The 27300-nt window shown below is 36.9% G+C and overlaps 1 protein-coding gene across 2 annotated transcripts in view; it reads right to left on the reverse strand.

Moving 5' to 3' along the window:
- SLC25A16 (solute carrier family 25 member 16) overlaps positions 1-27300 on the reverse strand; it is a 49289-nt gene that overhangs the window by 1560 nt on the left and 20429 nt on the right. The window contains exons 5-8 of one of the 2 annotated variants that reach the window (XM_042961012.1): positions 10135-10256; positions 9711-9777; positions 4916-5078; positions 1164-1232 (exon numbers count right to left, since the gene is read on the reverse strand). In XM_042961012.1, coding sequence (XP_042816946.1) covers positions 1164-1232; positions 4916-5078; positions 9711-9777; positions 10135-10256 — 421 coding nt within the window. Of the gene's footprint in view, positions 1-1159; positions 1233-4915; positions 5079-9710; positions 9778-10134; positions 10257-27300 lie in introns of those variants that run through there. The other variant, XM_007095826.3, reaches the window with a different exon arrangement.

A 27300-nucleotide genomic window follows, 5' to 3' on the forward strand; every position in this document is an offset into this window, starting at 1 on the left:
TGCATGCTCCTCACAATGAGCCAGCCGGGTGCCCCTAAATTAAAAGATTTTAAAACAGTCATCTGTTTTTTTATACTTTTTTTTTAATGTGGCTACCAGAAAATTTTAAATTATATAAGTGGCTCACATTATATTTCTATTTAACCAAGCTGCTCTAAAGTGATTTTTTAAATGTTTTTTTTTTTTTGAGAGAGAATGAGAAAGAATGCGCACGAGCGCATGTGCAAGTGAGTGAGGGTGGGACAGAGACAGAGGGAGAGAGAGAATCCCAAGTGGGCTCAGAGCTGTCAGCGCAGAGTCTGACTCAGAGCTCAGTCTCCCAAACCATGAAATCATGACCTGAGCCAAAATCAAGGGTCTGACACTTGACCAACTGAGCCACCCAGGTGCCCCTAATGTGAATTTTTAACAAACTTTTAAATAATCTCTACACCCAACATGAGGCTCAAATTCAGAACCTCAAGATCAAGAGTTGTACACTCTTCCAACTCAGCCAGCCAGGTGCCCCTAAAGTGAAATTTTTAATAGGGATTGGGACTTGGGGTGCCTGGGTAGTTCAGTCAGGTAAGCGTTGGACTTCAGCTCAGGTCATTATCTCACGGTTCGTGAGTTCGAGCCCCGCGTCAGGCTCTGTGCTGACAGCTTGGAGCCTGGAGCCTGCTTCGGATTCTGTGTCCCCCTCTCTCTCTGCCCCACCCCTGCTTGTGCTCTGTCTCTCTGTCTTTCAAAAATGAATAAACATTGGAGCGCCTGGGTGGCTCAGCTGGTTAAGCATTCGACTTCGGCTCAGGTCACGATCTCACGGTCCATGAGTTCAAGCCCCGCGTCCGGCTCTGGGCTGATGGCTCAGAGCCTGGATCCTGCTTCCGATTCTGTGTCTCCCTCTCTCTCTGCCCCTCCCCCGTTCATGCTCTGTCTCTCTCTGTCTCAAAAATAAATAAACGTTAAAAAAAAATTTAAAAAGAATGAATAAACATTAAATATATATATATTTATGGAATAAATATATATATAGGGATTGGGACTAGATTGAAAGTTTGTAAATTTACCAAAGGATACTATGGAAGATCTGAACTACTGGTAAGACCACAGTCCTATCTCTATACCTACTTTACACATTACATTTCCTAAAGAAAATGAACAATGACAAATGGAAAACTTACAGGCACTTTTCAAATTCTGGAAGAACGGTTCCTAATTGCATTCGCCGACGAGTTACATCAAATGGGTAGCTAAAAGAAGAAAAAGGCAGAAGGATATAAAAATGATTTCTAGCATTCTACTCAACAATTATTGAATACAAAGTCCTACATATTATTTCCCTAGGAAATAATGTGTTCTTATACCTTTATTGTTTTGTCTAATTTAGGAGTCAGGACATAAGCACATGAATACAATCAAACAGCAATAAAGAGGTCTTGCCTTTGCTTATGTGGTTCTATTGGGTTAGATGATTCTCTCTCATCACCACAATATAGAGTTCATTCCTCAAGGCCAAATTCAATGCCACTTTCTGAAGAAACAAACTGGGTATTTTTCATTGTTGGAACCCTAGGACAGGGTTTCTCAACTTTGGCACTATTGACATTTTAGGTTAGATAATTCTTAATTGTGAGGATCTATCCTATTCAATGTAAGATGTTTAAGCACATCCCACTCTACCCACTCTGGCCTCTACCCACTCCATGCCAATAGCATAACCCCAGCTGTCACAGCCAAAATTGTCTCCAGATATTAATAAATGTCCACTGGAGGCAAAATCACCTCTAGTTAAGAACCACTACTCTAAAAATATTCAGCAAGCCCCCTTGTATACAGTAGACCAACAAAAAATTTTCCTTAAAGGCAAAAATTAACAATACAGATACTGCATTTAAAGAACAGAGAAAATTCTGTTAAAAAATTTGCCTGAGGGGCACCTGGGTGTCTCAGTTGGTTGAGAGTCCAATTCTTGGTTTCAGCTCAGGTCATGATCTCACAGTTCATGAGCCTGAGCCCCACATTGGGCTCTGTGCTGACAGTGTGGGACCTGCTTGGGATTCTCTCTCTCTGCCCCTCCCCTGCTCATGCTCTGTTTCTCTCTCAAATTAGGTACACTTAACTAAAATAAAATAAAATAAAATAAAATAAAATAAAATAAAATGCCTGAAATGAAATATACAAAAGGAATCTCTCTTAAGAGTGGGACCCCAGGTGATTTTTTTAAATTACTTTTATTTTGCTAATATTGACTACTTGTCAATGTAGTTAAACAATTTATGTAATTTATCTCATTCCATCTTCATAATTGCATGAAATAGGTATTGCTATCCCAACATTAAGAAAATTGAATCCTACATTCTCAAGTGTCACAAAGCTGCTTTTTACTTTCCTATTCAAAGATCTCCATGGTACCTAACATATACTTAAGTGATATATGACAAAAATAGTGATAAGGTGATTTTATCAAAGCATGGGGACAGGACCCGTGGGCAGGAAGAGCTGCCTATATTTATATTCATAATGATATGTTATAATTAAAAAAACATGTGGGACTCCTGGGGGGCTCAGTCAGTTGAGTGTCCAACTTCGGCTCAGGTCAGGATCTCATGGTTTGTGAGTTCGAGCCCTGTGTCGGGCTCTGTGCTGACAACTCAGAGCCTGGAGCCTGCTTAGGATTCTGTCTCCTTCTCTCTCTGCCCCTCCCCCATTTGTGCTCTGTCTCTCTCTGCCTCTCAGTAAAAAAACTTTTTTTAATAATTAAAAAACATGTTTTTTTAACCAAACAGCTTAAGAAATAGCATTACCAATAATTGAAGTTCTGTATGCATTTCAATAGCATCTCCAGGAATTATTTTTAATGGGGTAGTGAGAAGAAGAAATTTTATGGGAATCAAGGGAACAAAAACCTAGTCTGAAGGATTCAGTTTCCAAGCCAGAAAAGACGTATGTGAGTAGAAGGAATTGGTTAGTAGAAGGGAGAGAATGTAAGAAGACAAGGTACAAGGATTAGAATACAGGAAAGAACAATGGGAAAGAAAGAAAATAGCATTCTAGGCAATGTTCTACAGTAACAAACAGTAAGACATAGTGAGTATTTGGATACGTACAATGTGAAAAATGGTTTCAAGGTATTATTAGGGCTAGAAGATTAATGGTTATCAATAACAAATAAGAAAGCTGGGAGCTGAGGATTGTCACCAAGAGGAAAAAAGGAATTAATATCTGAACGATGGAGTTTGCCCTGATGGCAGAAGTCCAAGCAGAAATATCTAAGAGCTTGCTACAAAAGTAATGGAGAGGAAGTAATGGAGAATTAAATAAAATTTGTTATCTGTGCAGAGGTGACCACTGAAACCATAAAGATAGATGAGCTATTCTACACATTTATGGGAAGAGCATAGGACTAGAGCCAGGCTGCGCCTTAAAATATCAGCATGGATAGGAAGAAAGAGGAAGATATGAATCAGTAAGATACTTGAAAAGGCGGGGGTGGGTGGGTTGGGAAGGCAGATGGCCAAGGAGAGGTACTGTTACAAAACTGAAGGAACTAGGGGCGCCTTGGGTGGCTCAGTCGGTTGAGTGTCCGACTTGGGCTCAGGTCATGATCTCGCCGTCTGTGAGTTCAAGCCCTGTGTCCGACTCTGTGCTGACAGCTCAGAGCCTGCAGTTGGCTTCAGATTCTGTGTCTCCCTAGCTCTCTGCCCCTCCCCCACTTGCACTCTGTTTCTCTCTCAAAAATAAATATTAAAAAAATTTTACAAAAATGAAGAAACTAGAACAATTGGAAGGAAGCAAAAGAACTAAGAGGGAGCCTTTGGACCTGGTAAGAGTCAATGGGTATAGAATACAGCTTAAGAAAAGAAATGGGAAAGAAAAGATTTTAAGGATCTAGATTGGGAGTGAGTAGTAGTAAAGAAAAAGGTAGGAGCAAGAAGAGAATCAAAATAACTAGAGGTGATCATGTTTCTACAAATGCGCAAGGTTCCACAGCCAGATTGCCAAAAGTAAACCACCACCTTTTTTTCTTTACCTTCAACCTAGTATGATCTGCTTCCACACACAAGTACACGGAATCTGCTTTCATACAAGTAATCCTTGACTATAAAATCCAATGAGCACCTTACTTTTCAGTACTTATATTACTTTGATTTTTCTTTTCCATTGGATACTCTTTTTTGTCTTTGTGACAATACTACATCCTGTTTTTCAGGATACTCCTCAGTCACAGAAAGCTTTTCTTCTTCTTCCTGAAAAATTCCTGCTTCTTAGTGTTCCAGCCTCTTTTTATCTCATCTACACAATCTCTCTTGGACTAGGGAAATCCTTTGAAGCTACTTTTGCAATTACAATACAGCAATCCCTTTATCTATATTCAGCAAATGTCCCAAAACCTAGTACATTGTCTGACACAAAGGAGGTCTTCAAGATTTAATGCAAGAGAAGTGACTGGGTCGCTCAGTCAGTTGGGTATCTGACTTCGGCTCAGGTCATGATCTCAGGGTTCATGAGTTCGAACTGCATCAGGCTCTCTGCTGACAGCCCAGAGCCCACTTTGGATCTTCTGTCATTTTCTCTCTCTGCCCCTCCCCCACTCGTTCCCTCTCTCTCTCTCTCTCTCTCTCTCTTCTCTCTCACAAAAATAAATAAACATTAAATATATATATATACATGAGAGGGAGCAGGGATGGGCTAAATGCGTAAGGGGCATTAAAGAATCTACTCCTGAAATCATTGCTTCACTATATGCTAACTAATTTGGATGTAAATTTTAAAAAATAAAAAATAAAGTTAAAAAAGAAAAAGAAGATCTGCAAAGTGGTAAATATATATATATATATATATATATATATATATATATAATAAAATGAATAATGCTGAAAATCAAGATTGAAAAACTGCAATTTGATTGGATTAAGTTAATGAAGAAACTTACGATATTGTTTGTGCTATCGCTCCAGCAACACCACCACAAAGTAAGTTTATGTGGGTTTTCAAAACTAAGACATTAGGATTGTCTGATGAAGGTCTGCCAAGAAGGGTAGGGGCATGGGAAAGCCCAACACTCTTTAAGGTACCAAAAGTAAAAAATGAAACACCTGAAAAATAAAACATAAATTCACCATGATGCTTAAGATTCATAAACCATGAAAAGATACCATTCTTTATAATAACCAATTAACTCAAAGAACAAACTATACATTTCCTGATTTCTGAAAGAAAAAGGCTTAATTAATGTTTATAAGTAACCTAAAGATAACAAGATACCTATAACAATTATCGCTATGGTTTTCATACACTTATACTCCAATTTACTGAATAAAGGCAGTAGTTGGGTATAAATGCCACCTTATATATTAATAGGATTAAGTAGTTTTCCAAGGTTTCACATCAGTAAAAGTTAAATTCATGATTAATAATTACAAGTAAATACTACAACTTAAATTCACAATAACAATGATGGTGATAAGATACAAACAAAACATTCAGAAGTGACAAAAAATTGTTATTTTAACTCAGTGCCTAATTTTGTCTCCAAGGAAGAGTGGTAAGCATGAGATAAATGTTCATATTGAATCACAAAACACATGAAATCTAGTAAATATTAAATTATCAATAATATGCACTTAGTGCTTGCTGAACATTTATGATTGTATAATAGACCCATTAAAGTCTTACATTAACAAAATCAAGAATAGAATTCAAGCAATCCTATCAACTAAGCATTATTCAAGATACCTTGATATCTACTAAATTTGAAAATATATTTAAAATATACTTGATGCTTAACAAGAAATAAGCACTAACAAAATTTTAGTCTAGGAGAATACCTCAATATATGCATTTATTCCTTATACAAAATTCTTATAACTTTATAGTATTTTGAAATGACAGTATACAATTTTAGAATATTCATACACTTTTATATATTCATACACTAAAGACTGAATCTAAAATCTAAAAAAGTTCACAATGGTGAAATTCGTAGCAAATTAAATGTAAGTTAAAAAAATTAGAAATACCTAAATAATGTGGAATAGTATTCAGTGAAAATATGACACAACTAATAAAATGATGTTTGTGAAGAGTACAGATATATGTGAAAAATGTTTGGGAAATGGGGAAAAATTAAGAAACAAAATTATATATATACTATAACTAGGTTAAAATATATTTTAAAAACAAAAAACTTAGAAAGAGAGGAAAATAAGACCAAAAAATTAAAGAGTTCTTCTTCCAGCATAATGGCAATCTAGGTATTCTGAATGACTTTGTCATTGCTACAGGTCTTGCAAAAAGAATGAGAAAGTCTCCAAGGACCCCAGCACCACCACCTTCTAAAAATAGAAGCTGGAGCTCATTTGGGAGTTGTGGGCCCATGAAAGAAGTGAAGTGACTTTTCATATTGATGCCAATAGCAGCAAAGCTATTGAGATGCATCTTGCTACTGGGTCTACAGAAGATGGAATCACTGGGTCTGAAACTCAGAGACTCAGATCAAGTAATGGGTTCATAATTAAAGACCACCAACATAGGAGGAGGCAAATAAATTTATACATTTATAATAGAGCAGGTAAGAGTTAGGCAAAATAAGTGAACAAGGAAGAAATATTTAAAAACATAAAAAAGAAAAGCCTCAGGTGGAAATCAAATAGCAAGGTACAGAAACAAGTACAAATGTATCAATAATCACAATAACTATCAGGTGAACTAATTGGCAACTAAAGATTTTACAGACCAGATTTTTAACAATATCCAGTTATATAATGATTTCAAAAGAAATACCTAAAACATAAAGATATGAGAAAGTAAAAAATAAAAGGATGAAAAAAGATATACTAGGCAAATATTAACTTGGATCTGTCCAAAAGCTAATTATGAGTTAAGGGGAGGGGGCAGGGATTTGAACAATGATAATATACTAGATGATATTAAGAAACTTTTTATGGGCACCTGGGTGACTCAGTTGGTTAAGTGTCCAACTCTTGGTTTTGGCTCAGGTCATGATCTCACGGTCCATGAGCTTGAGCCCCACATCGGGGCTCTGTGCTGACAAGCAGAGCCTGCTTGGGATTCTCTCTCTCCCTCTCTCTCTCTCTGCCCCTCCACTCACGTTCTCTCTCTCAAAGTAAATAAATAAACTTAAAAAATATTTTTAAAGTTCATAATAGTGTGTGGTTATGCTTTTTAAAAAAGCATAGAGAGGCACCTGGGTGGCTCAATTGGTTAGGTGTCCCACTTTGGCTCAGGTCATGATCTCACAGCTAGTGGATTCGAGCACCACATCCGGCTCTGTGCTGACAACCTGGAGCCTGCTTCAGATTCTGTTTCTCCCTCTCTCTCTGCCCCTTCCCCACTCGTGCTCTGTCTCTCTCTCAAAAATAAATAAAACATTTAAAAAATAAAATTAAAAAATTAAAAAACATAGAGAGCTGAATACTGAGATACTGTGGAGTTACTTTAAAACAATTTGGAATGAGGGGCACCTGGGTGGCTCAGTCGGTTAACCGTCCGACTTCAACTCAGGTCACGATCTCGCGGTCCGTGAGTTCGAGCCCCTGTCGGGCTCTGGGCTGATGGCTCAGAACCTGGAGCCTGGTTCAGATTCTGTGTCTCCCTCTCTCTCTCTGCCCCTCCCCCATTCATGCTCTGTCTCTCTCTGTCTCAAAAATAAATAAATGTTAAAAAAAAATTAAAAAAAACAAAACAAAACAATTTGGAATGAGAGTGGAGGGAGTATTTAAGGGCACAGATGAAACAAGATTGGTCCTGAGTTGATCACTTTTGAAGATAGGTCATAGGTGCATGGTGGCTCATTATACTATTGTCTACTTTTGTATACATTTCAAAATTTCCAAATTTTAAGTAAAAACAATTAATAAAATAATAAACTCATGGGATGCAGCTGAAGCATGATGGCGGGGGGGGGGGGGGGGGGGGGGGGGTGGGGGTGGGGGGGGGGTAGGAAGCCCACATTAGGAATAAAAAAACCCAAAGGTTGAAAATGAAAGAGGTAAGCATCCAACTGAAGAATAAACATGACGAAGAAGGAGATAATTAAGAAATGAACAAGAATCAATGAAAGGCAAAATAAAGGTAGACTAGAGAAAAACACAAGCCAAAATTGATTCTTTGCAAAATCAAATAACTGATCAAAAAAAAAAAAAAAAAGTGAAAAAAGGAGCATGGCAATAGAGTAGATGTCAAAATGATATTAAGAAATAAGGGAAATCTTTTGCTAAAAAATTGAAAATTAATCCAAAAAGGTCAAATTCAAAATGGTAAAGAAAGGCATGAATTACCAAAAATGTTTCACAAAAGATAGAAAATCTGAATGGTCCTACAACCGTTTAAGAAGTTAAACCAGTATTAAAAAAATCACCCACAAAGAAAACTTTCAAGAAACAGATAATTCTAATCATCTTATAGAGATGGAAGATGAGGAAATACTCTACAACTCATTTATGAGACTTATATAACCTTGATACCCAAACCACACTTCTCTTTTTTTTTTTTAATGTTTTTTTTTTTTTTTTGAGAGAGAGAGAAACAACGTGCCAGCAGGGGAGGGGCAGAGAAAGGGAGACACAGAATCCGAAGCAGGCTCCAGGTTCCAAGCTGTCAGCACTTAGGCCAAAGAAGGAACTCATGAACGGGGAGATCATGATCTGAGCCGAAGTCAGATGCTTAACCAACTGAGCCACCCAGGTGCCCCTAGATGTATAACCTCTAAAGACAATTAGCAAACTTAATCCAACAGGATATAAAAAGGTCATTATGTCAGAGCCAATTTGACTTGATCTTAGAACATCTATTAATATCATTTATCATAATAACATATTAAAGGAGAAAGCTATATGATTACCTCCATAAATGCAGGAGAGGGTGTCTGATAAAATTCAACACCAAATCAGATAAAAATTCTTAGCAAAACTTCCTTAACATCATAAATGAACATTAAACTAAATGAAGAAGTATTACAAACAGTCCCTTTAAAATAATTAATAAGCCAAAATGCCTACTATCATCACTTCTATTCACTGCTGCACTGTAAGTCCTTAGCATAGTACAGTAAGTGAAGATAAACATAAATAAATAAGGAAATAAGGATTAGAATGTAAATAAGAAAAAGACACCATGTGGACAGGATACGATTGCCCACATAGGAAACCCAAAACATCTGCAAGTAACACAGTGGCTGGCTATGATACCAACAAGTAGGATAATGGCTAGCTATAAAATCATAAAATTAAATCAAGTAATAAACTAAAAATGTAATTTTCTAAAAGACACAACACAGCTTACATGGTATCTATAAATATATCTAACAAAAATGTCCCGGAACTGTATAAAATTTCATTCAAAATCCCAACAAGTGTTTTTGTGCAACTTCAAAATGGATTTTAAAATGTGCAGGAAACAATATCTATAGTTCCTACATTCCTGGAAAAAAAAAAGCATAAGGTAAATGGACTTGTCCTACCAAATATAAAGAGTGCATAAAACTGCACTTTATTCTTATTTTTAGAAGTAGCACTGTAAAAAAAAAAAAGCAGTAGCACTGTAGATCACTGGGGAAAGGAGGGACTATGGTGCTGGGTCAAATGTTATCCTTAGGGAGGAAAGAAATAATTCCTGAAGGAATTGGGGCTTAAATACAAAATGCTACAATTTAAAAATCATTCTTAGAAAAAAATGAAAGATCAAGATTCTGCCAAATTTGAAAATACCTGCATATGGAGCCATTCCTAATATAGTGGGCATCAGTCCTCTGTAAAATCCAAGGAAACCACCTTCCTTTTGAATGAAGAAAAAGTAGAAGTGAGATTACATTGTGTTTATTATGATAAACATCAAAAAGCAAAAGCATACATTACAATGAAAAAAATTATTCTGGGACCCAACCTGAAACACAAATGTGTCACAATCATTATTAACATCAATAACTATAAATAAGATAGCTCATATAACTTTCAAAATATTTTTCTAAATATATAAGGACACATTATAAGGGCACCTGACTGGCTCAGTCAGTAGACCTTGTGACTCTTGGTCTTAGAGTCATGAGTTCAAGCCCCATGTTGGGCATAAAACTCACATTATTAAAAAAAAAAAAAAGACACAATATAAACAAGAAAAGTAAATGTGAAATACCTTTGCATAAATTGTTTTGAATGCATGAATAATTCCTGTATAAGTGTGTTCCCCTTTCACCTGGAATGCTAGGCGTACTCTAACCATGTCAAGTGGGTAAGTACAGATAACTGCTGTCATACCTGAAAAAAAAAGGAGAAACTTAAAAATGTAATAGAAAATATATATCTCTTTCCGATCATTAGTAGTGCTCTCAAAATATACTTATGATGAAAACCCAATGCAATCGAAAGTGATATTACTTACAGAATTAAATCATAATATTATCAGTTGAAAAACAATCTTGCAAGCAAAGGGTCAGTTTGTAAACTCTTTCGAAATTCTTCCCACTGTGAAGTTATATTATTAACACCAAAACAGTGCAGTGTAGGTGTATGATGAGTATTTTTTTTAATTCTATTTCTTGTCTATTTCCAGGTAAGATACCAGAAAGGAAAAACTATCTCCTAGCACTAGGCAAGATATTTGACTTTTTATGTATTATCTCTAATCCTAAAATGAAGAGATGTTTACCTATCAAAGGAATTTTTTAAGTTTATTTTTTATTTATTTTGAAAGATATATACAAGTACTTTGGATTATAAGCATGTTTCCAGAAGGAATTATGCTTACAAACCAAGGTTTTACTCTGTGTGTGTGTGTGTGTGTGTGTGTGTGTATTATCGTCTTCTTTATCCATTCATCTATTGATGGACACTTGGGCTGCTCCCCTAAGTTGGCTATTGTAAATAATGCTGTAATAAACATAGGGGTGCATCGTCCTTTCAAATTAATGTCTTTGTATTGTTAGGGTAAATATGCAATAGTGGAATTACTGGATCATATAATAATTCTATTTTTAATTTTTTCAGGAACCTCCATGCGGTCTACAACAGTAGCTGCACCAGTTTTCATTCCCATCAACAGTGCATAAGGGTTCCTTTTTCTCCACATCCTTGCCAATATTGTTTTTGTTTGTTTGTTTGTTTGTTTGTGTGTTTGTTTTTGAGAGACAGCAATAGAGAGAGGACGTGTGCACGTATCAGGGAGGGGCAGAGAGAAAGGGAGATAGAATCCCAAGCAGGCTCTGCACTGTCAGCGCACAGCCTGATGTGGGGCTTGAATTCAAGAACCCACGAACCATGAGATCATTACCTGCCGAAGTCAAGAGTTGAACTTTTTTTTTTAATGTTTGTTTATTTTTTAGAGAGGAAGAAAGACAAAGCATGAGTGGGGAAGGGGCAGAGAGAGAAGGAGACATAGAATCCGAAGCAGGCTCCAGACTCTGCACTGAGAGCAGAGAGCCTGATGCAGGGCTCGAACTCACGAACCATGATCATGACCTGAGCTGAAGTCAAATGCTTACCTGACTGAGCCACCCAGGCGCCCTGAACTCTTAACCAGTGACTGAGCCACCCAGGTGCCGCTCTTGAAGTTTTTTATTTTAGCCATTCTGACAAATGTGAGGTGATACCTCATTGTGGTTTTGATTAGCATTTCCCTGATGATGAATGATGTTGAGCATCTTTTCATGTGTCCATTGGCCATCTGTATGTCTTCTTCCAAGAAATGTCTGTTCATGTCTTCTGTCCATTTTTTAATTAGATTATTTGGTTTTTTGTGTTGAGTTGTATCAGTTCTTTATGTATTTTGGATACTAACCCTTTATTGGATATATCATTTGCAAATATCTTCTCCCATTCAGTAGGTTGTCTTAGTTTTGTTGATAGTTTCCTTTACTGTGCAGAAGCTTTTTATTTTATTGTTTATTGTTTTTAATTTTATTTTTAAGTGATCTCCACACCCAACATGGAGCTCAAACTCACAATCCCAAGATCAAGAGTCACAGGCTCTATGGACTGTGCCAGCTAGGTGCCCCCAAAAGCTTTTTATTTTGATGTACTCTCAATAGTTTATTTTTGATTTTGTAAGAATCTTCTATTTTTGTAAAATACCAAAGAAATGTATGTTCAGCGTAGAAAAATTTTAAAAAATAGATAATAAAATTAAACATATACATATTCATCCACCAGTAATAACCACCTACATATATAATATCCCAAACCCTTATACATGTGCATTTACACATGTAAACACATGCCCACATATATATTATGATAATAGTATAATTCTGGGATAGCTGGCTGGCTCATTCAGGAGAGCATTTGACTCTTGATCTTCAGGTCATGAGTTTAAGCCCCACTTTGGGTGTAGAGATTACTAAAAAATAAAAAAAGTAAATTTAAAAAATAATTTTAATATGTAATTCTATTTTGTAGTCAATTTTTCTACTGTATGTTATATTATGAACATCTTCCCATGTGAGAAAAACATCACCTGGATGTATCAAAATTTATTAAAACAATCCTCTTAGACATTTAGGTTGTCTAACCTAATTTGATATATGCTCCATTATTTGTTATATGATATTGTAACAGTGAACAGGGTTTTGGTAAATGATTTTATAACTAAATATTTTTGTGCATCCTTATCCTTTCCACTATGGATAAATTCCTAAATTAGAATTATTAGGTCAAAGAGTAAGGCTTTTTTTTTTTTTTTCCAATTCTACTAGTTAACATACAGTAAAATTGGTTTCAGGTGTAAAAGAGTAAGGCTTTTAATAGAAAAATTGTCTTCCAGAAAGATTGTTTCAATTTATAATGTCAGTCATTGGAATAAAAGTCCTATTTTCCTGACTTCTCAGAGTATTAGATAATTATTAGACAATCAGAATATTCAATTATTGGATAATTTCCCCAACATTTCATGGACAAAAAGCATTCTGTGTTATTTTGCCTTCTTTCTCATTTGACTTTTTATCTTTTTTTTTTCCTTGAGGTTTTATAACTTTATTTGACACTCAGTTGTCAGTTCTCATCCACATTTTTGTTTGGATAGATTTTTTAAAAGTGGTGACAGATTTTTGAAAGTGGTTACCTGCTTGGTACATAGGTAACCAACACCTATAGCTTCTTTGATGAATCTTCATCCTCATTACAGCTTCTGAACAACCTCACATGAATACAGTGTGAGGGACATTCCTTATTCTTTTGGCCCAGACACTTTTGTTGGGCCTAATGTCAGTGTGTACATCTGGAGTTCCCATTTCCTTCAGGGCAAATTTCTGGATCTCTATGAGTACATGAGGCACATGCTTCCTGAAGACTACTCCATGGATGTACTTGTGGATGGTAAGGTGTGTTCTCTGGTCACTACCTTGTAGTCAGCAGAACAGCCTTATTTTCACCATCCCTCTTTGCAGAGCTGTTCTGGGCCCAGGTTGGGAAGGGAGAGTGCAACGTATTGTCATGACTTCCTTTTCCTACATAGGCTTTTTTTTTTTTTTTTTTAAGATTTTATTTTTAAGTAATCTCTACACCCAACTTGGGGCTCAAGCTTAACAATTCTGAGATCAAGGGTCATACATTCCACCAACTGAGCCAGCCAGGCACGCCCAGGCTGTTAATACTACCTTTTAAATAAGATAAGTTCATCTTTTTATTAGTCTTAACAAATAAAAATAAAACTTTTATGCCACAACTTTGACTCAGATTAGCCAACAATGTAAAAGTGATTTTATTTAATTTCCATTTTCTTGCCCTAATTTAACTTAAAAAATTTTTTAATGTTTATTTGTTTTTGATAGAACATAAGGGGGGAGGAGAAGAGAGAGAGAGGGAGACACAGAATCTGAAGCAGGCTCCAGGCTCTGAGCTGTTAGCATAGAGCCAGACACAGGGCTCGAACCCACAGACCACAAGATCATGACCTGAACTGCAGTCGGTTGTCCAACTGACTGAGCCACCCAGGCGTCCCACCCTAATTTAACTTTTTAGTTTTAAATTATTTTTTAGTATCTGTTTAATATTACTTAATAGACCTGACATATCTTACCCCATTTACTTAGCAAATGCTACTGTAATTTTGCATCCATTTTTTATCAGCGCACACCTAAATCTATACTAACTTTCAAAACTTCCACTGCTCTCTAAAAAAAAATCTACATCAGTTTACCATCCTTATACAGGAGTTGGAAAAGACTGTTCTTACGTTATTATCTAGGTAACTTTCATAGCATCTCTACCTAGGTGATTAAAACATTACCTGAGCTAAAAACCTACACAGCTAATATACAGGTAATACTTCAATGCAAACACACGCAACCCTTAGTTCTCTCTTGAGAATGACAAAAATTAAATTCCTTTAGACAATGAAGGGAAAGTCAATCTGAATAACATGTGAAGTAATGGAATTTAATTTATAATTTGAGAGAGAGTACGCGAGCGGGGAGAGGGGCAGAGAGAGAGAATCTTAAGCAGGCTTCATGCTCAGCTCAGAACCCAACAAGAGGCTTGATCCCACAACTCTGGGATCATGACCCAAGCCAAAATCAAGAGAAAGACACTCAACCAACGGAGCCACCCAGGTGCCTCTGGAATTTAATTTAAACACAAGCAGTATTTTGGATCAAGATTAGCCTAATGATGGTCTGAACAGGTTAGACTCATAGAAGAAAGGTTGATCTATTTTTTTTTAATTTTTTTAATGGTTATTTATTTTGAGAGTGAGAGAGCATGAGTGGGGAAGGGGCAGAGAGAGAGGGAGACACAGAATCCGAAGCAGGCTCCAAGCTCTGATCTGTCAGCACAGAGCCCAAGGTGGGGTCTGAACCCACAAACTGTGAGATCATGACCTGAGCCAAAGTTGGACGCTTAACTGACTAAGCCACCCACGTGCCCCAGGCTGATCTATTTTTTTTGTTTATTTATTTATTATTTTTTTAATATGAAATTTATTGTCAAATTGGTTTCCATACAACACCCAATGCTCATCCCAACAGGTGTCCTCCTCAATGCCCATCACCCACTTTCCCCTCCCTCTCACCCCCCCATCAACCCTCAGTTTATTCTCAGTTTTTAAGAGTCTCTTATGGTTTGCCTCCTTCCCTCTCTCTAACTTTTTTCCCCCTTACCCTCCCCCATGATCTTCTGTTAAGTTTCTCAGGATCCACATGAGTGAAAACATATGTCTTTCTCTGTATGACTTATTTCACTTAGCATAACACTCTCCAGTTCCATCCACATTGCTACATAAAGCCATATTTCATTCTTTCTCATTGCCAAGTAGTATTCCATCGTGTATATAAACCACAATTTCTTTATCCATTCATCAGTTGATGGACATTTAGGCTCTTTCCATAATTTGGCTATTGTTGAAAGTGCTGCTATAAACATTGGAGTACAAGTGCCCCCATGCATCAGCACTCCTATATCCCTTGGGTAAATTCCTAGCAGTGCTATTGCTGGGTCATAGGGTGAATCTATTTTTAATTTTTTGAGGAACCTCCACACTGTTTTCCAGAGCAGCTGTACCAGTTTGCATTCCCACCAACAGTGCAGGAGGGTTCTCATTTCTCCACATCCTCTCCAGCACCTATAGTCTCCTGATTTATTTTAGCCACTCTGACTGGCATGAGGTGATATCTCAGTGTGCTTTTGATTTGTATTTCCCTGATGAGGAGTGACGTTGAGCATCGTTTCATGTGCCTGTTGGCCATCTGGATGTCTTCTTTAGAGAAGCGTCTATTCATGTCTTCTGCCCATTTTTTCACTGAATTATTTGTTTTTCGGGTGTGGAGTTTGGTGAGTTCTTTATAGATTTTGGATACTAGCCCTTTGTCCGATAGGTCATTTGCAAATGTCTTTTCCCATTCCGTTGGTTGCCTTTTAGTTTTGTTGATTGTTTCCTTTGCTGTACAGAAGCTTTTTATCTTCATGAGGTCCCAATAGTTCATTTTTTCTTTTAATTCCCTTGCCTTTGGAGATGTGTCAAGTAAGAAATTGCTGCGGCTGAGGTCAAAGAGGTTTTTTCCTGCTTTCTCCTCTAGGGTTTTGATGGTTTCCAGTCTCACATTCAGGTCCTTTATCCATTTTGAGTTTATTTTTGTGAATGGTGAAAGAAAGTGGTCTAGTTTCATTCTTCTGCATGTTGCTGTCCAGTTCTCCCAGCACCATTTGTTAAAGAGACTGTCTTTTTTCCATTGGATATTCTTTCCTGCTTTGTCAAAGATGAGCTGGCCATACTTTTGTGGGTCCAGTTCTGGAGTCTCTATTCTATTCCATTGGTCTGTGTGTCTGTTTTTGTGCCAATACCATGCTGTCTTGGTGATTACAGCTTCGTAGCAGAGGCTAAAGTCTGGGATTGTGATGCCTCCCACTTTGGTCTTCTTCTTCAAAGTTACTTTGGCTATTCAGGGTCTTTTGTGGTTCCATACAAATTTTAGGATTGCTTGTTTTAGCTTCGAGAAGAATGCTGGTGCAATTTTGATTGGGATTGCATTGAATGTGTAGATTGCTTTGGGTAGTATTGACATTAACAATATTTATTCTTCCAATCCATGAGCACGGAATGTTTTTCCATTTCTTTGTATCTTCTTCAATTTCCTTCATAAGCGTTCTATAGTTTTCAGCATACAGATCTTTTACATCTTTGGTTAGGTTTATTCCCAGGTATTTTATGATTCTTGGTGCAATTGTGAATGGGATCAGTTTCTTTATTTGTCTTTCTGTTGTTTCATTATTAGTGTATAAGAATGCAACTGATTTCTGTACATTAATTTTGTATCCTGTGACTTTGCTGAATTCATGTTATCAGTTCTAGCAGACTTTTGGTGGAATCTATCAGGTTTTCCATGTATAATATCATGTCATCTGCCAAAAGTGAAAGCTTGACTTCATCTTTGCCAATTTTGATGCTTTTGATTTCCTTTTGTTGTCTGACTGCTGATGCTAGCACTTCCAACACTATGTTAAACAACAGCGGTGAGAGTGGACATCCCTGTCGTGTTCCTGATCTCAGGGGGAAAGCTCTTAGTTTTTCCCCATTGAGGATGATATTAGCTGTGGGCTTTTCATAAATGGCTTTTATGATGTTTAAGTATGTTCCTTCTTTTTTTTTAATTTATTTTTAAACTTTATTTTTTATTTTTTAAAATTTACATCCAAATTAGTTAGTATATAGTGAAGCAATGATTTCAATAGATTCCTTAATGCCTCTTACCCACTTATCCCATCCCCCTTCCCATAACCCCTCCAGCAACCCTGTTTGTTTTCCATACTAATGAGTCTCTTTTGTTTTGTCCCCCTCCCTGTTTTTATATATTTTTTTGTTTTCCTTCCCTTATGTTCATCTGTTTTGTCTCTTAAAGTCCTCATATGAGTGAAGTCATATGATTTTTGTCTTTCTCTGACTAATTTCACTTAGCATAATACCCTCCAGTTCCATCCATGTAGTTGCAAATGGCAAGATTTCATTCTTTTTGATTGCCGAGTAATACTCCATTGTATATAAATACCACATCTTCTTTATCCATTCACCCATTAATGGACATTTGGGCTCTTTCCATTAAGTATGTTCCTTCTATCCCGACTTTCTCGAGGGTTTTTATTAAGAAAGGATGCTTATTTATTTATTTTGAGAGAGAGAGTGTGCACAAGCAGGGGAGAGGCAGAGCAAAAGGGAAAGTGGGAGAGAGAGGATCCCAAGTAGGCTCCACACTGACAGCTAGGACACAAGGCTCAAACCCATAAACCCTGAGATCGTGACCTGAGCAGAAATCTAGAGACACTTAACAGACCTAGTTACCCAGGTGCCCCAAGAAAGGCTGATTTATGATTATCATATCTGTAGTTTAGCTGTAAGTGATATTTTAAACCTTCCTTTCTTTAGTTTGCCCATAGCAATAAAAAGTAGCCACTATGTGCCAAGCACACCATACCAGGCTCTCTATAAATACCACCTCTAATCCTCACATGCCAGACACCACCAACAATCCTACCAGGTAGAAGATGGATATTATTATTACTGCTTTGCAAATGAAAAAATTGAGGTTCAAAGTAGTTAAGTAACTTGACAAAATTCATATAGTTTCTGTATCACAGAGTAGGATTTGAAACAAAGTTTTCTGACTCACATCATGACATATGTTGCTTCTTGTAATTTTGTTTTCTTGTTAAACATTTGCTTAGTAATTTCTATACTTAACTTTTTATTCAGAAATTCCACCAGTCCAGAGATTAGAACTGTCAATTCCCCACTGTAGCAGTTTGATTTGTGAGCTCCTTCTTTATCTGTGCTATTTGTTTCAAGCCATTCATTTTCAAACTATGTAACATATTTATATGTTACCTATCGCTATTCAAGTCAGCCACCTAAGCCTGGCAAGGCAGTGGCTTTCCTAAATGGTGTCTTTTAAGCTGCATCTAAATTAATATAGTGCAAAGGTGATGTTCCTGAGACAAGGTTTGGCAGTAACATTAAAGTCACAGCAAATACCTTATTATCCAGATATTTATAAAACTATATGTTTTTGCAAGTTGGCTTAATTTTTTTTACAGCTTGTGATAAAGATTTTGCAAGGGAAATTTTTAGAAAATAAAATTAGGAGAGATTCTCTATAAACTAGTTCCATCTTTATTGGTATATTTCATATTAAGAAGTTTTAACAAAGAAGAGAATCAAAGGGCTGACCATTTTAAGGCTTGATTGTGCTGACATAACACAACCTGGCTAAACATCAGATTTTGCTAAGATTTTCCCAATTCATCAGTATCCATTTTATTTTTACCACTTCTATTAATTTTTACAACTTTTTTTTCCTCTTCCCTAATCAGTATCACTTTGGTCTTGCCTCTCCAATTTGCTCTCTGACTCCATTTATTTCTTCTTTCCTTCTCACAATGTTCCAAATCTTTTAGTTGTCTCCTTACTGGCTTTGGGTGGCTTAACATAAAATAACTGAATTAACAAAGTGGCAAAATGATGATTTGGTAAAAAAAAAAATGAGTATATTCAGAAATCTGTAAAAGGTAAACAGGGCATCAGCCTAAAAGTTGCAAGACTATGAGTCAGACAGGAACTGGCATAACCTAATTGCACATAAGAGAACGGCAAAAAATGATGCCAATGATTATTGGAAGGCTAAACTCATTATCTAGTTTCACAATTTTTTTTAGCCAGTTTATTTTACCATACTTTTATATGGTATGTTTCTTTTAAATTTGAACAATCAATCAAATCTTCCTAAAGAAAAACAAATCTGTTAACAAATGTTAAAAAGAAATAACAGATTTATAGGGCACCTAGGTGGCTGACTTTGGCTCAGGTCATGATCTCCCAATCTGTGGGTTCAAGCCTTGCATTGGGCTCTGTGCTGACAGCTCAGAGCCTGGAGCCTGCTTTGAATTCTGTGTCTCCCTGTCTCTCTGCCCTTCCTCTGTTTGCACTCTCTCTTAAAGATAAATAAACATTAAGAAAAAAATTTTTTAAGGAAATAGCAGATTTAAAAACAAAAAAGAAGGCCCAAAATGGAGCCACTTGTGCTAAGTCCATGTCACCAAACCAGGTCTTAATACTTAACCTAACTGCAGTTTCAACCTTCTCCAGGAATGTGCCCACTATTTCTTTATCCCGTTCCCCTTCTGCCTGTAGAAGCCTTCCATTTTGTACACCTCCTCAGAGCTCCTTTCTACTTACTAGATGGGATGCTACCCAATGCAAGAATTGTTGAATAAAGCCTCAAATTTTTTCAGTTGAATGTTGTTACTTAACATAAGGGTACAAAAATCACCAAGGTTTGTTGCTGGTTTTTAATATTCTTAAAAGCAACTTAATGATTTCAATATAATTTTAAACCCTGAAATATAAGCGGAGGATTCTTAATAATTTTGTACTCTGTAAATCTTGAAAACTCCTTTATGACTTTAAATGTTTACTTATTTTTGGAATGAAGAGGAGTAAGAAATATTCCTCTGATAATCATATTTTACCCTTCACTCTAAATATAAAAGTATAAAGCCCTCTCACAGGGCTAGATGTAGATTTCTACAAACCCTAACTGCAGAAAAGATTATTATGTCTTGCATTGTTGAAACTAAAAATAATATTGCAATGTAAAATAAGTTTGAGGACATCTAAGTTCTGATTTTCCTCATGATGACATCAGTGCTTTTTAAAAATACCAAATGTCCCTGCTTTGCCGGAGACTTAGGCATGTATATAGTCTACCTGTCAAGTAATCCAGCACTAGATTTTCTTGGCTTGAACTTTTCTCATTTCAGCTAATTTATTTTTATATTATTTATTTCTGACTAATTTTAACTGTAGTGATCAAAATTGATCAAATGGTCAAAAGAACTTATGAGTATGGACCCAAGAGTGAGACTGCTTGCATTCAAATCAGGTTCTACCACTAACTGGCTGTGTGATCTTGAGCAACTTACTTAACCTGGGTGTCAGCTTCAGAATCTATAAAATGGACATCATAATAAGTCATTACCCAAATCAGGGTTTTATGAAGTTTAAGTGAGTTAATATATGTAAATGCCTAAAATAATTCTCAACATATAGTAAATATTATATCTAAGTGTTAGCTATTATTACTCTCCCAATACGTTCTTTTTCAAGCCATTCGTTTTTTGACCTTTTCTTTTGTGAACCAAATCATTTGTCTCCTCTTTTGACCCAAATTCCTCCATTCTCAATCTCTTCCTGCACTTCAAGACTTCAAATAAAAAGAAAAAAAATCAAAAAAGAACAGTACAAAAAAATAAGAAAAAGAAAAAAGAACATCAGAAGATTACTGAAGAAGAATATGCAACTGAGTGGGAACTTAACTTGACTGCTAGTAATCAGACTGACATATATATCCAAATGGTGACTGGGATTTTCAATTCATAAACCTAATGTCTCCCGTTCTGGCCTTTTTCTATAATCACATATCTCTTCCTTACTATTCTAACTAGCCCTGCTTTACAGAGAGGTCAAAAAAGTCCTCCAAGGGCAAATAAGGGAAATCAGAAAATACCTACTTCAAATAGTAGTGTGATAGTTTTCCTATTCCCCCACTTTACAACCACAATCTAATACAGAGAGCAGTGTATCTTCACCTACCAGGAAGCAATGAGACTCAATCAAGTTGAGACATGTTTGCAATCCTTGTTTATGTGCAAACTTCTCTTTTTCTCCCTTAATCAAGAAACTGAGGACTTAATGATGAATCCAAACTAAGACTGTTTCTTCCCTAAATGCTAATCTTATTATTATCTCTATAGTCTAGAATCCAGGAATTGTGGTAAACCAAGGACATACTTTAGTCAGCAATTAGATTTTGCTGATTTGCAAAGCTTCAAAGAGCTCAACACTACCTCATAATCACTGTATAAAAAACAAAAATCCTCTGATTGCAAATTCGATTTGTAACCACGATACCAAAGACAGATCCTTGGTCATTAAAACTTTGGAGATCATATTCTGAAAATATGGAAAATATGAATTTTTTATTCTGCTCCAGCAAGAAGCATAAAGAACTTCTTACCAGAGGAAGTAACACTGTACAAGGAGGAGGCAGTAGAAGGAAGATGAAGGAGGACTTCAACTGCCTCCATTTTGACCTCATTTATACTTTCTAATTGCTTAAGTTTGTCTTTCCAACTTATCTCTTAACTCAGGCAAAAGACCAGCAAGCATCCTTGATGGGAACTGAAACTACCCCCTCAAGCAATGATGACTGCTAGATGCCAACAGGACCCTGTGTGAATGACACCAAGACAATGGTTGACCTGACCTTTACTGTCCACCGACCTTTGTCCCACATTTTCCTTATATAAACCTAGAAGTATTTTCGGCACTTTAGAGACAGTCTTTGAGACATTAGTCTACTATCTTCCAGGTGTTGGCCTCACTGAAACAAATTTCATTTTATTTCACTACCACTCAGTCTCTGCCTTTGGATTTTGTCAGTGGGGAGTGGCCAAACCTGGTCTGCTTGGGACCCCTAGAGCCAGGTGCTCTTGTACCCCAGTTACAAAGAACAGAATAGGTATTAGAAATTGGATAATACAGGGTTGAAGCAAAGGAGCATATCCAAGCCGTCATCAATTAAACTCCTTCCTCTCCAACTTCTCAATGAATATGTAAGTAGATTTCAGTTTTCAGAGATGGCTCCCCTCCTCACTCACTACCTTCCTTTCCATCTGAGGCTACATGTAGGAGCAGCATCCAGACTTCATGTACACATCCAAAGAGATTAAAGTTCAATGAAAAAAACAAATGCATTCGAAATAAACACTTTAGACAAATGAAGGGCTCCATGCATCATAGATACAAAAGATAAGCTGGAAAGCTAAGGAAATTGGTCTAGAGTAGATATCCAAGAAAGTTCAATTCTACTATATCCCGTCTTTTGGAACCACATCACTACGTCAAGCCTGATGATTAAAAAAATATCAACTGTAAAGAACTAATAACCCGTCTACAGTTATGTGCAACCTCTAATTCAAATATGACATTCGGGAGCCACACTTGAAATCATTATTACTCAAAAGAATAACTGTGTGTGACTGGATGCCTTCAGTATAGTAGTTTCATGTGGAAATCAGATGTTTCAATAACTGCATGACATTAAGTCAAAGAGCCAAAGGGCTAGAGAGCAGAGATCTGAACATCATGCCCATCCCACATTCAAATCAGGCCTCAAATCTATTAACTAAAGAAAGTAAGTTCTGAAATCAAGAGTTATACTACTAGCTCAGAAGAGTAATTTCTCCAAAAATATAGGAAGCTTATTGCATCTAGATTCTGGATCAGGGCTCAAGGGAGAATAGCATTCTCTTTTAAATATTAAATTCTCTGGGAAATGTGCCTCTATGCCTCTTTGAGAGTCTCAAAAGAGCAGTTTGTTCTAACAATCAACCTGTTCTGAGAATAATCTAATAATAGCACCGTAAAGCCATTCTCACTGCTGACATCCAGCCTAACCTGCTTGGTTGCTACACATGCTATACTGATTGTTAAATATTTTTAATATCACCTTTATTTGTTTGTTTATTCGTTTATTTTTTGAGCAGCAGGCAAAAGTTTATTAGAGTATAATATCAGAAAGTAAGAATAGTATGAGAGTTCTCTTTACAGAGGGGGGCATTGGAAAGTGAATGCCCCCAATATCACCTTTATTTAAACTAAAATTTTCCCTGTGTTACAAATGAGACAGAAAGAGGAATAAGGAATTTAGGTGGCTGGCTCAAGAGCATGTAATAAGTCTCTTGAGCTGGCATGGAAGGTTTAATAATATTCCCTCATATTTAAGGAGGACCTCAGATCTTTCAGAATATTTTCATAGCAGTTCTTTGACTTTCAGAACAACTCAGAAAGAGAGGGAGTGGGGCAAACACAAACTCCACTTTAACAAATGAAGAGTGAATTACAGAAGGCTTAAATGATCTGCCCATGGTCAATGTAATATAATGGAGGCCAGCCAGGATCCAGGAAGCATTCAGTACATTTGACCTCCCAGCCTTGAGCCAAAACACCAAAGTGGAGTAGACCAGAGCAAGCAAAGCTTGAGATAAGCAAGCAAAACTCAGCTTATCACTTCTAGTTTCTAACTCTTCTCTCTTTTTCCTGTCACTGTTCATTCCATAAGAACTGTCAGAACAAGACTGATTTCAAACAATTGAAACAGAAGGAAAGAAGAGGAAGACTTCCGTAAATATACAAACCTTGATTCTCAGTCACTAGTTTTTCCTTTTTCTGGCTGACTGAGGTTCCACATGTACTGGATTGTAGTTATAGGATGAGGGAAAAGTTTAAAATTCAGAAAAACCTTAAAATAAGCTCTGTTGAAATGACTGTGAAAAACACACCAGTTTTTATTTTGGCAGATATAGAAATTTCCAAACATACTTTCAAAGGCCACCTAAGGTACAGGAGCAAAGATACCTAATATAAATAAAATTAACTAAAACACTCATTTCAATGATTTATAATCATAGAAGCAAAATGTAAATTATAATACTTAAACATGGTAATAAAAATAGAAATGATGAATAATGGAGGCACTAGTCTTATCTGTAATTGCTAGAATTTTTAAAAACTTTTTTCTTTAAAACTTAAAATTTATGGGGCACCTGGGTGGCTCAGTTGGTTAAGCGTCTGACTCTTAGGTTTCTGCTCAGGTCATGATGTCGTGGTTTCATGACTTGGAGCCCAGAGTAGGGCCCTGCACTGACAGTGTGGAGTCTACTTGGGATTCTCTCTCTCTCTCCCTCTCTCTTTGCCACTCCCCTGCTCAGCTGTCTCTGTCTCTCTTGAAGTAAATAAACTTAAAAAAAAATTTTAAATTAAAGTTCCTATGGTTATTATTTTCTAATATGTACTGAAAACTAGATGTTAACATGTCTTTCATTTTAGAAAAATGAAACTAGAAATAGCATTTGAATGAATAATGCTGTTCAATAATACCAAGTGCTGTGAAAAGGAAATAAAGTCTCCATGATTTAACACATGTTCACAATCCAACTTAATCTTTCTTATAACCTTCAAAGAAAGGATTTTGATCAGTCATTTGTAAAGTTAAATTTATTTATTTATTTTAATGATTATTTATTTATTTATTTTAAAATTTTTAACGCTTATTTATCATTGAGAGACAGAGAGACACAGAGCGTGAGCAGGGGAGGGGCAGAGAGAGGGGGAAGCACAGAATCTAAAGCAGGCTCCAGGCTCTGAGCTGTCAGCACAGACCCTGACGTGGGGCTTGAACTCACAAACCACTAGACCATGACCTGAGCCGATAGTCGGACGCCCAACCAACTGAGCCACCCAGGTGCCGCTTAATGTTTGTTTTTGTGAGAGAGACAGAGACAGACAGAGACAGAGACAGAGTGTGAGCGGGCAAGGGATAGAGAGAGAGGGACACACAGAATCTGAAGCAGGCTCCAGGCTCTGAGCTGTCAGCACAGAGCCTGACACAAGGCTCGAACTCATGGACCACGAGATCATGACCTGAGCCAAAGTCGCAGGCTTAACCAGGCGGCCCTGTAAGGTTAAATTTAAAAGATACAGGGCGCCTGGGTGGCTCAGTTGGTTAAGCATCTGACTTTGGCTGAGGTCATGATCCCACAGTTCCTAAGTTTGAGCCCCATGTCAGGCTCTGGACTGACAGCTCTCTCCCTGCCCCTCCTCCATTCACAATCTGCCTCTCTCTCAAATATAACTAAACATTAAAATGAAAAAATTAAATATTAAAAGACAGTGGGGTGCCTGGGTGGCTCAGTCAGTTAAGTGTCCAACTTAGGCTCAGGTCATGATCTCACAGTTTGTGAATTGATGTCTCTGCATCAGCACAGAGCCTGCTTTGGATCCTCTGTCTCCCTCTCTCTCTGCCCCTCCCCTGCTTGTGCTCTCTCTCTCTCTCTCCCGCTCTAAAAAATAAATAAGCATTAAAATTTTTTTTTAATTTAAAAGACAGAAAATTTATTCATTCATTCATTCATTCATTCATTCATTCATTTATTACCTATTTTTATTTCAGGTGTTTTTATTACAGCACAGGGATGGGAACCATGGGCAGAAAGAACTGCCTAAAAGAAAATTTAAACAGTAATGTACAAAATCATACATTTTATAATCTGGAATCTTTACTAAAATTTCTTTTCTATAAAAATGAAGATAATCATGGCATTTTCCACATAGTATTTTTCTGTAAACTACATATTAAGTGCCTGAGGATTACATGTCAAGTGCTCAGGTCTATATATGGTACATAGCAAATAATCAATACTTGCTAGCTAATGTTAGCTAACCAGCACTGTCATACCAGTGTAACATACTGAAATATTTCGATACCAGTTGGCAAACAGCTGTTGCTCCAACTCCCTAAGATCCTTACCATGGCTCTGGTACCCCTCTTAACCCACCAGAACTCCCACCACCACTACTACCACATGCTATCTCATGCTACAGACACTAACAAGTTAATTGGAGGCTTTCACAACCTGTGCTATTTATTAGTACCTCTATAGTTGTGTTGCTAAATATTTTGAATATTACTCCTGATCATTTTTACTACTTATTGAAATTGGATCAGCCAACCAGGAGTCAAGAAGAGCTAAACAGTGGTGCCGGGGTGGTTCAAGTCAGTTAAGCGTCCCACTTTAGCTCGGGTCATGATCTCATGGTTTGTGGGTTGGAGCCTTGTATCAGGCTCTGTGCTGACAGCTCAGAGCCTCCTGCTTCGGAATCTGTCTCTCCCTCTCTCTCTCAAAAATAAATAAACATTTTTTTTAAAAAGAGCTAAATAAACACTGGATAAGGCAGAACCATAAAAAAAAGACTATATATCTAGGTGGAAAGGTAAGGCTGAGTGTCCTTGGTTTCAGAGTGTGATATTCTACCTGGAAAGTCCCTGAGACCTGTCATCCAAGAGCAAGCCTGTCGTCCCAACCAGGAAGATAGATGATTATCTATAGTCATAGTGTCTCCAACAGCTATCCAGATTTTTGTTGTCTTTTGAGGCCTACATGCTCAACACATCTGTCCCCATTCCTCTCCACATCATACCACATATGCAGATCTCAAGGGCTTTAGATATTCTGATATGTGGAATTTTTTTTACCACTCTTTTATAGCTACATATTTAAATAACTGTTGAGGGGTGCCTGGGTGGCTCAGTCGGTTAAACGTTGGACTTCAGCTCAGATCATGATCTCATGGTCATAGGTTCAGGCCCTGGATCGGGCTCTGTGCGGACAGCCCAGAGCCTGCAGCCTGCTTCAGATTCTGGGTCTCCTTCCTTCTCTGCCCCTCCCCCACTTGCGTTCTGTCTCTGTCTCTCTGTCTCTCTCTCTCTCAAAAATAAATAAACATTAAAAATGTGTTTTAGGGGTGCCTGGATGGCTCAGTCGGTTAGGCGGCCGACTTCAGCTCAGGTCATGATCTCACGGTCTGTGAGTTCGAGCCCCGCGTCGGGCTCTGTGCTGACAGCTCAGAGCCTGGAGCCTATTTCAGATTTTGTGTCTCCCTCTCTCTGACCCTCCCCTGTTCATGCTCTGTCTCTCCCTATCTCAAAAATAAATAAAATGTTAAAAAAATAATTTTAAAAATGTGTTTTAATTAAAAAATAAAAAAATAACTTGATATGATAAAACTGCAGTGAACATCTGTTGTTAAATATCACTGTATACATCTTTACTTCCTCTCTTAAATAAAATCACTGAATTTAGTATATGATACAGATGGGGCTTAAAATCAGAAAAAAAGCATGTTATTAAGTAAATAATGTTGGCATAAGGAGCTAGTCATTTGGAAAAAATTTTTATTTAATCCTTACTTCATTTTTTACATAAA

Source organism: Panthera tigris, chromosome D2 (genome assembly GCF_018350195.1).
Source record: "Panthera tigris isolate Pti1 chromosome D2, P.tigris_Pti1_mat1.1, whole genome shotgun sequence".
Classification (NCBI taxonomy): Eukaryota; Metazoa; Chordata; class Mammalia; order Carnivora; family Felidae; genus Panthera; species Panthera tigris.